The sequence below is a fragment of the Chrysochloris asiatica genome, unplaced genomic scaffold (genome assembly GCF_000296735.1).
Source record: "Chrysochloris asiatica unplaced genomic scaffold, ChrAsi1.0 scaffold00034, whole genome shotgun sequence".
Classification (NCBI taxonomy): Eukaryota; Metazoa; Chordata; class Mammalia; order Afrosoricida; family Chrysochloridae; genus Chrysochloris; species Chrysochloris asiatica.
Genome location: NW_006408552.1, coordinates 13,364,516 through 13,378,007, shown reverse-complemented (window position 1 = coordinate 13,378,007; position 13,492 = coordinate 13,364,516). Strand labels below are relative to the sequence as shown.

Here is a 13,492-nt window from a genome sequence, read left to right as displayed (position 1 = left end):
ACAGTGAATTAGGAAGACCGTTGAAGAATTGATGCTTTTGAGTTATGGTGTTGGAGGAGAATATTGAAAGTGCCATGGGCTGCCAAAAGAACCAATAGATTCATTTTGGAAGAAGTGCAGCCAAAGTGCTCCTTGGAGGCCAAGATGGCCAAACTTTGTCTCTCATACTTCAGACATACTGTCAGGAGGGATCAGTCACTGGAGAAGGATAACATATTTGTTAAGGTGGGGGGTCAGAGAAAAAGAGGAAGACCCCCCAATGAGATGGATTGGCCAAGTGGCAGCATCGATGGACTCAAGCATGGCAACAGTGGTGAGGTTGGTCCAGGACTGGGCAGTGTTTCGTTCTGCTGTGCATAAGGTCACTATGGGTTGGTACCGACTCGATGGCACCCAACAACAACAACAACATAACAATAACAACAATGTCTAATGATACAGAGCATCCTTTAATTTTCCTTATAGGCATGGCAGTGGTCCAGTGGAGAGGCCAGAATTCTTAAGTAGTTGGTTAATTTTGACTATTTTTTTTGCCAGTTTTTCTTGTCACTTTTTAAGGAGTAAATTTTCAGTGATCCTTACGCCACCATTCTATTGATTTTAGTTTTATTTATTTTAACATGTCTTGGAAGAAGTACTGCCAGAATGCTCCTTAGAAGGGAGGATGGCCAGACTTTCTCTCTCATACTTCGGACATGTTATAAGGAGGGACCAGTCCCTGGAGAAGGAAGTCATGCTTGGTAAAGGACAGGATAAGTGAAAAAGAGAAAGACCCTCAATGAGATGAATTGATACAATCGCTGAAACAATGGGTTCAAAGGAGAGAATGATGCAGGACCGGGCAGTCGCTATGAGTTGAAACCAACTTATTCGCATCTAACAACCACAATCACATTTTATTTTTAACAATGGCTCTATTGAACAGCTGGCATGCAAAATTTCTCAAAGTTTAACAAGTGACTTTTATATGAGATGATTTGATCTAGCTGCAGTATACCTCTTGGCAGGTCCTTTGTGGATGCACCCATTTGATGCAATTCATCAAACTTTCACGTGCCTGCTGGGTGCCAGACTTCCACCAGTGCCTGCTCACACAGGACTCTGGATGCCTCCAGATGTCTGAGCATCCAGCCCTCGCCCAGAGCTTACTGGCAGGAAGACCCTGCCAGAAAGGGTGGTCCAGGAAGGATACGTTGGACAAGACTGAACACACGTGAGAAGGGCTGAAAGAACATTGAAGGAAATTGCTTCTCATTTTCGGGATCTAATACCAAACTGTGCCGGGGGCTATTTTCTTACTCTTGGGTGAAAGGAAACAAAGCAAAGAGGGTTTTTGTTTTTTATAAATCCTGTAACTGGAACTTTTGAAGAGAAGGAACTGGGCAGCTGCTGCACAACACTGTGAGCGATGAAGTGCAGTGGTGAAGTAGAGGTTTCCATTAGGATACCTCTGAGGAATGATTACCTTAGACCCTGTTCTTTGAGGTTACAAAAAAAAAAAAGCTTTCCAACTCATGGTCTTGCTCGGATAATAACAAAACCTGCTTTGGGATTGTCGGGTTACCTTAATTAAGACGAACAACTAGAAGGATAATGAGATAGGGCGTTTGTTGGGCCAGCAATACTGCAAGTAAACAGTCTCTTCCCGGTACATAGCAGAAGTATTCGCTGGCTTCCTCAAACTCAAAGTTCAGAGCTTTTTCATAGAAGGAGGAGCACAACAGGGTGATTGTATCTCTTTTCTAAACATATGCCTTTCTTCCTGTCCCCAGCTAGCTTCCAACAGAAAGCCACGGACGCGTTAACTCAGCTTTTCACAGTCCTGCCACATGCCCTCTACTTTGCCATATCCTTCAAACGTTCCTTGGGTCTTGTCGGTGGATCCAGTGCTGGGTTAGGACATGAAAAGCTGGCAGGAAGGAGAGACATTCAGAGAATTGGAGAGTGAGGGGAAGGCCACGTTTCCAGGTGGTTAAGCACCATCTGTAAAATTCAAATCAGTTCCTCTCACGCACACAAACTAGACCACAAGGGTTTCTCCTGAAAAACCTGGCACTGCCCCAACCCCCAGGTCTTTGACCCCTAAGGTACCTCCAGGAACTCATGAAGAGAAGTACAACTGGGCAAAGGTGGGAGTGGTGAGGTTGGGGGGTAAAGGTCTCCATTAGACACTTCTAAGGAATGCATACTTTAACCCCTGTTCTGTGAAGTGGAAAAAAAACAACAGCTTCTCATCATTTCCTCTAGTTCAGACTGCAGCCCATAGTCACCTCTTGGTGGGGGTTCTGTCTTTTGGTAGGGAGACAGCATCTGGGAACTGCACCTCCTTGGCCACTAGGCTCAGGCCCAGTCTCTGTTACTTTAGAAAGGAAAAAAGTTTTAAGTGCTTGTCTGCTAACCAAAAGGTTGGTGGTTCAAACCCACCCAGCAGCTCCACGGTAGAAAGACCTAGCAATCTGCTCTTACAAAGGTTACAGGCTAGGGAACCTTCTGGGGGCACTTCTAATCTGTTCTCTAGGGTAGCTCCGAGTTGGAATCCGTTCCACAGCACAATCACAATTCAGGGCCAGGCCCTATGCCAATCCCCACCGACCCCCAGCTGAATCAGACACAGTTCCTGCCCTCCGGGAGGTTACTATTACAGAACAAGGAAATAGGATAGCTGGGATTGCAGTCTCTACAGGGCCTGGGATGGGCACAAATGAGACACCAGTCATTTCTCCTGGGGGCCGGGGAGGGGCCTTCCTTGATGAGTTCATGTGCTCAGGTGAGTCTTAAGAAATGAAAGGAAAGGCAGTCTGGCAGGTGGACAAAAGAGGACTGGAAGGGCAGTCTTGACAGCCAGGGAGCTGAATCAAAGGGTGACTAGGCGAGAGGCATTTTGTTCTTGTGGAATTTAAATAAAAAGCCCAAAGGTGAGAGGACATGCAGGTCAACATAAGCAGAAAAACCCCTGACAAAAAAGGCAAAGGACAAAACAGTCACTGTTTTGCATGTTATAAAATACCTGGCAAAAATTCAGATAGATGAGTGATTTCTATTGTCTTCTCGGTACTTTTCTGCATTTTTATATTGAAAAGAATTGTCGGTATTACCTGCTGCCCACGCATTTCTCCGTCTGCAGGGGGCGCCCCGGGGACCATCCCTCCCTCTGCCAGGGAAATGGGCGGGTTTTCCCGCGCCTCTGTGGAACTGACGATTGGCTGGCGGCGCAGTCTCTCACGTTGTCCCGCCTCCGTCCTACGTCACATGACGCAGCCCATCATGGCGGCGGGGACGCGGCTGCCGGGGCCCGCGGCTCCGCAGGTCTGCTGCCGTTGCTGCTATTGAGGCGGCGGCGGCGGGGCAGGCGGACGGGCGGGCGGGAAGGATGGTGTTTCTGCGGCCGGAGCGGCGGGTGCAGACCAGAAGCCGGGCTAAGGTTGGGTCGAAACAGCGCGAGCTCAGGAGCAGCAGGCGCGGGTGCCGTTGAGGCAGGACCGATTGACTTACTGTCGGGCCGACTGACGGACGGACAGACGGAAGATCCGAGAGCCAGCCCCGGGGCCACGCAGCGAGCGAGATGCCGGGGTCGCCGGCATTGCCGCTATTGCTGCTACTGTCCCTGGTCGCCGGCAGAGCTGGGGCCGCGCCACTTCCGCAAACAGGTGCAGGTGAGCGGGCCTGCTGCGGGGCCAGAGCTGCGGGCCGCGGTGACCCGGGCGGTGGAGAGCGGGATGGCCTGGGCGCCGAGAATCCGAGGGCCTAGCGGGCACGGGAGGCCGGGGAAGCGAACGCTGAGGAACGTTTCTGCCGCAAGGGCGTGGGATCGGGGGCGGACTGCCTCTGGAGGGCCGAAGCGGGGGCGACGCTAGGCGTTGCGGTGCGATCGGGGCCAGGGAGGGCGGCAAGCGGGGTGGCACGACCGCCTCTGGTGGAGGAGGCTGCGGTACCGGCGCTGGACCTGTTGCCTGAAGGTGCTCAGCTTCCATCGCCCTCCCTATCCAGATGCCACCTGCCTCCAGTGCGTTTCCCACATCTAATCAATAAAAGAACCATTTCTTCTAAGTAATTGTACTTAGATGCAAAAGACTGGGAGAACCGTGGAGTTTCTCTCCGTTCCCCGCAACTTGTTCCGAAGTTGTAAATTGATTTTAGACGCTCTGCTTTTCATTCGAAATGAATCTCTGGGGAGAAGGAGGAAATGAGTCGACTATAAATATTTCTATTTTAAGAAGCCAGTGATTTGAGTGGCAGCCTTTGAATAACTGTTGACATACTGGCCTAAGGATGATTTAAGTATCTATTTTAGCTACTGTGTCCATGTGTGATCTCCCCTCCCCCACATTTTTCTCCACCTCAATTTTATGTGGGGTTCATTTTCCTCAATAAAACTTGAACCCTGGAAAGGGGTGATTAAGCCGATTTGCCAAAAATTAGAATCGTTGACCACCATCATCTGCTGCTTCTTTTTGAAATTAGAATAGACAGAAACTTTATAGACTCATAATTTTTTAGTTGGAAGAGACCTTAAGGAGTCGTCTATTGTCTTCCTTTATCAGTTGGAGATACTTTGAGGCCCTGTGAGCCAGATGTACTACCCAAGGTGACACAGCTAAATTGTAGCTAGAGCCACAACTAAAACTTCTTAAATGCCGTTTTGTCGGTTCTGACTCATAATGACCCTGTGTAGGGTTTCTGATGAGTGGCTGGTGAGTTTGAACCTCTGACCTTGCCATTCAAACTGATCTTGTGGTCCAGTACTTATCCTACAGTGCCATACCAAGACTCCAACTAAAACTTAGATCTTTACATTTCCCTAGTTGTGTGGTTTTTCTCTTTGTCACTTCAAGTCTTGTAACTGTTTATGAATACGCTTAAGGTCAAGAGTTGTTTTAGAATGATTTGAATTGGCTACAGAATATATTATTTTCAGTAAAGATGTGTTTTTAAACAAATGACAGATACAATGAAAGCTCGAATAACTACTGTTGCCCCAAACTAGTCTAGGTATGTCATTGAGTGCCCTTTGGTTGAGTGGTAAATGTTATCATTGTACCATGTACTGTAACTCTCAACTGCTGCCACTGCCTTAGATCAAATATTTGTGAAGTGAATTGTTTTCAGATCTGATAGATAAGACCAGTGAATGTGGTTAGAAGGCAACCCAGGCTAAGAGTCACAGAAAGCATCTGGGACAGTATGAAGGATGATGGTATGGAAAGATACAGGAATTGAAGATAGCACTAAAGTAGAATAGTAGTACATGTGCCGTTGAGTCGGTTCTGGCCCATAGTGGTCCTATATAGGATTTCCGAGGAGTGGCTGGTGAGTTTGAACTGCTGACCTTGCAGTGCTTATCCTATAACATCACACCAGGACTCTAGAATAGTACATAAAGGGTATTTAAGTGAAGAGGACTCAAGAAGTTGCCAGATGACTGAGTGAAATTGAACTTGTATCTGTTCTGGAAAATAGATTTCTGTGGTGGGAATCTGTGGAATTGTAGAATAAACACTGGACTTCTAATCATACGGTCGGTGGTTCAAACCCACCAGCTGCTCTTTGGAAACCTTATGCAGGGTTGCTGTGAATTGGAACTGACTCCACAGCACTTAATGATTGGCTTACGTGTTATTTATGCCATTCTTTTGCTATCTTATGAAGACATGTTATAACAAACTAAGTTCTGCTGGAGTGCTGTAAAGGAATCAGAAAAAGTAAGCCATAGATAGAAATATTGCGTCTTGGCATAGATAAAGCACAGAGAAATAGTTGGTAATTCATAGCGATGTTGCTACCCATTCTGATGCTTGGAGGGATATGGGTGAACATACAACATGTGAGTGACAGATGCCGGTACCAGTTACTGTCAAGTTGATTCCTGCTCATAGTAGTCCCATGTGTGCCAGGGGCAGAATTGTGATCCATAATGTTTCAGCAGCTGAAGGCCTTTCTTCCAGAGTACCTCTGGGTGGATATGAGCCTTCGGCCTTTTGGTTAGCAGTTGAACACATTCATGATTGGCACCATCCAGGGATGCTGCAGTGATAGGTAGCCAGGGGAGAAGGGACACGGTCAACATAGATTTGGGGATTTGCCTTTCCATCCATTTTTGTTAAGTGCTGGCAAGTCGGTTCCGATACGTAGCGACCCTTTATAGGGTTTCCAAGGAGCAGTTGGTGAGCTTGGACCACCGAACTTGTGGTTCCAACCGATTTTGCAGTCCAGCGCATTAACCCACAGCGCCACATCAGGACTCCTTTCCATCCATAAGCAATGATTAATTCTGGTAACTGGAGAGGGATTCTTGATCATGAAGAATAAAAAATCTTGATAGGTGAGCTCTCGTTTGATTATCTAGAGGGCTGTACTCCACTTTTAAATAAGAGTAGCTCTGGTAGCGTAGTGGTTACGAATTAGGCTGCGAACCTTAAGGACAGCAGTTCGAAACTACCAGCTGTTCCACGGGAGAAAGATGAGGCTTTCTGCTCCCGTAAAGATTTACAGCCTTGGAAACCCTGTATAGGGTCGCTATGGGTCGGAACCGACTCAAAGGCACTTAACAACAACAACAACAAGCCATTTTCAAGTAAGGAAACCCATTGCTTATCTTTGTCTTTTTGCCTCTTTCCTCTTATTCTATTTATGTCAAGTTCAGACTGGTTTTAATGGTGCCTTGGAGAAAGCCTAGTGATATTATCCATAATTTGGAAAAACAAACCAAACTTCTACCATTTGCCAGCCCCTTTATGTGGGGAGAAGAGACAGCAGTTAACTAACATTCAAATATGACCTTGAAGTTGAATTATGTAAGTTATCTTCATTATGCAAAAACGCTTCTGGGTTGAGAGTTTGAAAAAGGTATTTATGCATTCAGTCATCAAAAAGTTATGTGAAAAAACAAAACAAAAAGAGTTATGTGAACTTGTGAATACAGTTGCCCATCAGGCATGCAGTTTCTGGGGTGCCCAGGCTGGGAGCCTCTTTTCCTGAGAATCTGGATTTCTGCAATGACTGTTTTTGTTATTTTTTATTTTTTTTCCTTCTTAAAAAAAGTTTTTATTGTGAATTGAGTGATAGTTTACGTGGGATAACATCAACTTTACACTCATCCCATCGTATTTTGTTTCATTACAATGATTACATGCATCATCATTCAACAGTATTTGCTTTTATTCCCTCGTGTTTTTTTGGATGGACACCAAAACACTCAGGAATATATAATCGTTCAAACACCCAAAGGGTATACCCTGCAAGTCTGGCCCTTAGCCACTAGCACATAGCCCCTCTCCCTCCGTGAGTCTAGAGTCCCCAGCCACTCCATTTCTCCATGTAATCATCTCTGCCTCCATCTCTGGCGTCACTGTTTCTCTGTTTAAGGTCCCACACTCTGCTCCCGCTCTTCTCCCTTGATGGTCTCAGGGTCCTCCATTCTTGGACTGTGCTATCAACCTTTACAGTTGCAACAATCACAATCAGTTGCAATAACAATTACTCACTATTGAACCATAAGAGTCTTATCCCCATCTCCTTTTAGACAAGGAAACTCCCTTCTGTTGTTCTGTGGCATTTTAGGTCACAGAGCACTGAGGCAGCTTGTAGCAGTTACAGACGAAGGACCTAACCAAAGTGTATGAAGCCAGTGGGACTCAGTTGCTGATGAAGCGCCAGCTTGTGGGGCTGGGGCTCTCCTTTTAGTTGGAACAAAACTCCATCTAAAAGGAGTGTATTTCTAAAGTAAAAGAAGTACTTTCTTAAAGTGTGAACTACTGCGTTTGTTTGAACAGCTAATGAGAAGTAAAAATTACTGGCAACAGGCTCTCCAGACAAATTATTTGAGGATTCGTGGCTACTGGGCTTGAGGTTTGAGTGAAGTTATGATGGCTGCAGTTGTTTTCAGTTAGTGCTATTGTTTTGGTTCACTAAGTGTGTTCATTTCTACAGTAGCTGGAGGTTTGTCCACCACTTTTGTGGCTGATCAGCATGGAAGTTACCAAGTCCTTACAATTTTGCTGGTATCAGTGTGCTGACTCTTCATGCAGTTCTCTTGAAATTTAGAGAGTCCTCGGCCCTCTACGTCCCCTGTGGACTGTGTCAGCAAGATAACCATGTGGTTTATCAAAATAATGATAAAAAGACATTGTAATATAAGTAAAAGGAGTCCTGGCCCTACCATGATTAAGCACACTCCATTGCTAACCAAAAGGTTGGCAGTTCAAACCCAGCCAGCTACTTACACTCTGTAAGAGAAAGACCTGGCGATCTGCTTCCTTAAAGATTACAACTAAGAATACCTTCTGGGGCGATTCTACGCCTTCATGTAGGTGTGCTGTGAGTTGAAACTGGTTCATGCTGGTTCTCCCCCCTGTTGATCATTGCATTTCCCACCCCAGATATATGAATGAATCAGAATCTACATTTGAAGGAGATCTCCAGGTGATTCTTACATTGTTGTTAGTGCTGTCAAGTAGGGTTGGACTCATTGGGACACTGTATAAGGTTTCCAAGAGCAGCAGCTGGGTTTGAACTGCAGCCGACCTTATGGTTCGCAGTCCAGTGCTGATTCTACAGAACCACACAAGGACTTCATATATATATATATATATATGAGAGAGAGAGACTTCAAAAAGTTTGTGGGGAAAAAAAATCCATGATTGTTTAATTCCATCTTTTTTCCTTGAACTTTTAAAATCCCTTCCCGCTCTCCTCGCTTCCCAATGCATGTATAAGAATCACTTGGGTATCTTATTCAAATAGAGATTCTGATTCTGTATATTTGGGATTGAAAAGAAAATTTTCTCAATTGGGGGTGAAACCAGAATGAACCAGTTCTAATCCTTGGTTGGGATCAGGTCACAGGAACTTAAAACTACAGCAGTGTAATAAGGGATGCCCAGGTAGGTGTGGACCAGGAGCCGGGTTCAGGTTGGGTCGGGTTCAGGAGCAGCCAGCCCAGGTGTCATTGAGGCAGGACCAATCAACTGACTGTTTCCATAAAGTTAACAGGCTCGGAAACCTGATGAGGTAGTTCTGCTCTGTCCTATAGGGTCTCTATGAATTGGAATTGACACAATGTTAGTGGGTTTGGGTTTTTAATCACAAGTTAAGTACATCACTGGATCATTCTCTTGCAGAATTGCTGTGTGGGTTCTGGCCACTAAGCTTTTAGTTGGCAACTGAGCACTTAACTGCTGTGTTCTCAGGGCTCCTTAAACAAAATTTTTATCCTGGGAAGCCTCTTCCTCAAAGGCAGTAAGTAGTCGAGTCAGCCCTGGCATGTGACACTGTTCTTTTATCTCTGTGTCTCTCTGAGAGTCACACTTTTGTGATCTTCCCACTGTTATGCATCACTCAGACAAGAGGGAAGAAACCCTGACAGACGTTCCTGACCCATCTGCTACATCCACGGTTGCTTCTAGGTTCCCTTCTCGACTTTCCCCCGAATCTCCATTGATACCTACGTAAGAATAAGTTAGGGTAAGGTGGTCAAATCAGCATGTCAGAGCAAAATATTAAAGTGATGCATTTTTAAATTGCAGCAAGTGACTCATTTGGAACGTTACCGTGGCATTATATAGTTAACTTGCCACAAAGAACAGGCCTACAAGGAGATTAACCTCAATGCTGTTTTTTTAATATATAAAAAGCTTTTTGCGAAGATTATTAGCATGGAGCAAAGATCCCCAATCTCATTTACTCTTATTGTGATTCAGGTGGGAAGAGCCAGGAGGGAGGATAAGGGTGGAGGCCATCGGTCTCAGGTGCCTGGAGCCACACACTGCTGGGGCTAGGCCAGGGTTTCCCTTTTTCTCCAATCCCACTTATGCAAAAGTTGGCCTGAGTTCTGGTAGTGCTCAGCTGCTAACTGAAAGGTTTGTGGTTTGAATCCACCCAGAGGCATCTCAGAAGAAAGGCCTGGTTATCTATTGTCGAAAAACCAGCCACTGCCAACCCTAGGGAGCACAGTTCTGCTCCCACACATGTGTGGGGTCACCGTGAGTCGAAGTTGACTGGATGGTAGCTGGTTTGGTTTTGGGGGATTTTAATGACATCAGAATGGCTTTGCCAACCTTGGGCTTTAAAGGTGGGCTGACTCCTACATTTTATTTTTGACAATTTGTCAGATTTTGCCTTCTGCCAGTCTACTATGTAATGTATTTGAAAAGGTTTAAATTGCCATCAAGTCAAGAAGATGTTCCAGGACTACTGTGCCCCCAGGTTCCCTGCATCTGGCCCCAGTGTGGGAAGTATTGGTTAGCGGAGGCTGGTGTTGGTGGTTTTAACTCATGTTAAACATGTCAGAGTAGAACTGCCCCATAGGGTTTTCCTAGCCATAATCTTTATGGAAGCAGATTGCCAGGTCTTTATTCCAAGGAGCCATTGAATGGGTTTGAACTGCCAGCCTTTATGTTTGCAGTTGTGTACTTACATGTTGTGCCACTAGGACTCCTTCAAGGGAGGCTAGCTCTCTGTTGTCCCTGCTGACACTGTCTTCACCCTTTCATAGCTCTCAAGAGTTAGTAGTTTATAAAATTGTTGTTGTTAGGTGCCCTCTAGTCAGTTCTGACTCAGTGTCCCCACATACAACCAAATGAAACACTGCCTGGACCTGCCTCATCCTCACAATCTGCACTTGAGCCCATTGTTGCATCTAAGGTGTGGATATATCTCTTTTGCAAAACTAACCCTCCACTTTACCAAGCATGATGTCCTTCTCCAGTAACTGGTCCCTCCTGATAACATCTCCAAAGTAGGTGAGACTAAGTCTCACCATCTGACTCCTGAGAAGCATTTTGGCTGTATTTCTACAGATTTGTTCATTTTTTTGGCAGTCCTTGGTATATTCAGTATTCTTCACCAACACCATCATTCAAATGCATCACTTTTTTGCCTTTCTTTCTGTTTCCTTGTCCAGCTTTCTCATGCATATGAGGTGATTGAAAATATCTGCTAGGGTCAGGCACACCTTAGTCCCCAAAGTGCTCTTCAACTCATTAAACAGACCTTTTGCAACAGATTTGCCTAATGCAATGTCATTTGATTACTTGATTGCAGCTTCCATGAATACTGACTGTGAATCCAAACAAAATGAAATCCTTGACAACTTCAATTTTTCTCTGTTTATCAAGATGATGTTTATTGGTCCAGTTTGTAAAATATTATGTACCGAGTACCTCTTTTCCTGATCTCCATATACTCCCTCTGTTAGGAATTGCCTGTCTCTTCCTTGCTTCTCTCTAAGTTCTGTGTTGGTTTTTTTTATAGAACTCCCTCTGTAGGCCTCCCCTTCCTGCAGGCCCTACCTTTAGAGATTCTGGCCTTGTGGACCCCTAGAATAATTAGTACTTGTGGAGCAAAGATGTTCCCTGGGTGCTGGATGGAAACATTTGAACTTAGATTTTTCTTTTTATTTCATCCTTTAAAATTTCTATTTGTGTGAGTTTGTAAAATATAGGCTCTGTAGGAACACTGACGCATTTTTATGGTTTATACAGGAGATCTTGTTTCATTGCGCTCTACTGTATCATAGTGGGGTATAGATGCTGCATTTTTACAAATGGAATGTTTGTGGCAACTCTGTTACGAATCGGGCTGCGAGTCACAAGGTCAGCAGTTCGAAACTACCAGCGGTTCCACGGGAGAAAGATGAGGCGGTCTACTCCCGTAAAGATTTATAGCCTCGGAAACCCTGTGTAGGGTCGCTATGAGTCGGAACTGACTCCACGGCACATAACAACAACAACAACAACAACAACCACTCTGTTGTGTAATATGTTTTAAAAGGTTTAAATTGCCGTCAAGTAAGAAAGATGTTCCAGGTCTGACTGTATACTCCCTGCATCCAGTCCCAGCGTGGGAAGCATGGGTCTGTCGGCACCATTTTTCCAACTGCATGTGCTCATTTCGTGTGTCTGTCTCATTTCGATCATGCTCACAAAATGTCCAGCTTTTTCATCATGCTACTGCGCACTCCCCAAACTAAAGAATAGTGTAAACATCACTTTACATGCCCTGCGACTCCCTTGGTGGCAGTATTCACTTTCTTGCTGGGGTCTGGAACTAAACCCACAACATCTCCGAGGTAGGCTCAGTATGACCAGAAGAAGATTTGGATTCATTGTACTGTTCCACTCAGCAAACACCACCTTCTGTTGTTGTTTCTCTGTTTCACCTCACTTGTAAGGGTCCTTTGTAAGTATTGAGTCTCACATGGTTGGAATTTCTGGTGTCTCTGCTATCACACAGACTATAGGCATCCAGTCAGAGTCTAAGTGGGGACCACAGGGAACATAAGCATCTCCAAGCCAGCGCTCCAGCGTTTTCACCACTAGGAGAGGATGTGAGCGGGCAGCCTTTCGCTCCTCTGTGAACTGTTCACCCAGCCTGGAAGGAGAGAGACCATTTATGGTTTCAAAAGCTTTTTATTGTAGAACTATTTCCTGTACAAAGGGGCTTCAAAAAGTTGGTGGGAAAATAACATTATCTTTTAATTTAATTTTTCCACCAACTTTTTGAAGGCCCCTTGGATTTCCCTCAGACTTTTCCTCATTTTGTTCATGTCTCACATTAGCGTGGTTCATTTGTCACAACTCAGAAAGCACAGCTAATCCATAGCTGCATAACTGAAGACCAGGCTGTATTCAGTTGTCTCATTTGCCCCCAAATGCTTTCTTTGTCCTGTTACAGTCATTCATCCTGTCATCTACAGCTCCTCCAGGCTGGTTCTCGGTTTGGATGACCTTGTCTGTCAGGAGGAGGACTGGTCATACTTTTTATCAGGTGTCCCTCATTTGGAATATGTCTCATGTACTCGTGACTAGACTGCGGTTATGTGTTTTTGGGCAGAAAGACCACCGAGATAAAGGACCATACTGATCACTGCCAGGTACATGCCATCAGCAAGACTGTCTGAGGTGGTGGTTGTCAGGTTTCTTCTTGTGACGTTTCTGTCCTTCCCCTTGCCATCCCTTCTTCTCTGGAGTGAAGGCAAGGTAAAACTCACATCTCCGGGTGGGGAGTCAGGCTGGGCCTACTCCAAGTGGCTATACCTCCCTACATTTAAAACAAAAATCTGTCCTTTCTCCTGATTAGTTCTTTCGTCAGTCATTTATTTATATCACTGTAGACTCATGCGTATTTATTTTCTACTTTGGGTAAAAAGTGCTCAAAAGAAAAGCTACTTCCAACCCAGAAAGCCTGTCCACAAAAATAGAAGAGCAAGGCAAGTTTTATTCTTGCCTAAGCATTGAGCCTGCGTAGGAAGCACCACACACCGCCACCCTGCTGGGGGATTGCAGAGACGGAGGCAGGTCTGCGCTTAGGGGCCCGGCCACCTGAAGTTATGCTAATAGACTGGGCAGGAACTAGGAAGATAAGGGAGGACCACCTGAAGTTCCATTTTCAGATATTTCTTTGAGGGGACTGGAGAGATTTACTGGCATTCCTCTTTTATTAAGGAGCTCTGGTAGCGTAGTGGTTAATCTCAAGGTGAGCAGTTTGAAACTACCAG

The 13,492-nt window shown here is 45.3% G+C and overlaps 1 protein-coding gene across 1 annotated transcript in view; it reads left to right on the top strand.

Annotated features, from left to right (window-relative positions):
• The first annotated feature begins 3,511 nt into the window (after positions 1-3,511).
• Positions 3,512-13,492, top strand: part of LMTK2 (lemur tyrosine kinase 2) — a 105,013-nt gene continuing 95,032 nt past the window's right edge. The window contains exon 1 of the mRNA XM_006859754.1: positions 3,512-3,653. Coding sequence (XP_006859816.1) covers positions 3,563-3,653 — 91 coding nt within the window. The 5' untranslated portion in view covers positions 3,512-3,562. The remainder of the gene's footprint in view (positions 3,654-13,492) is intronic.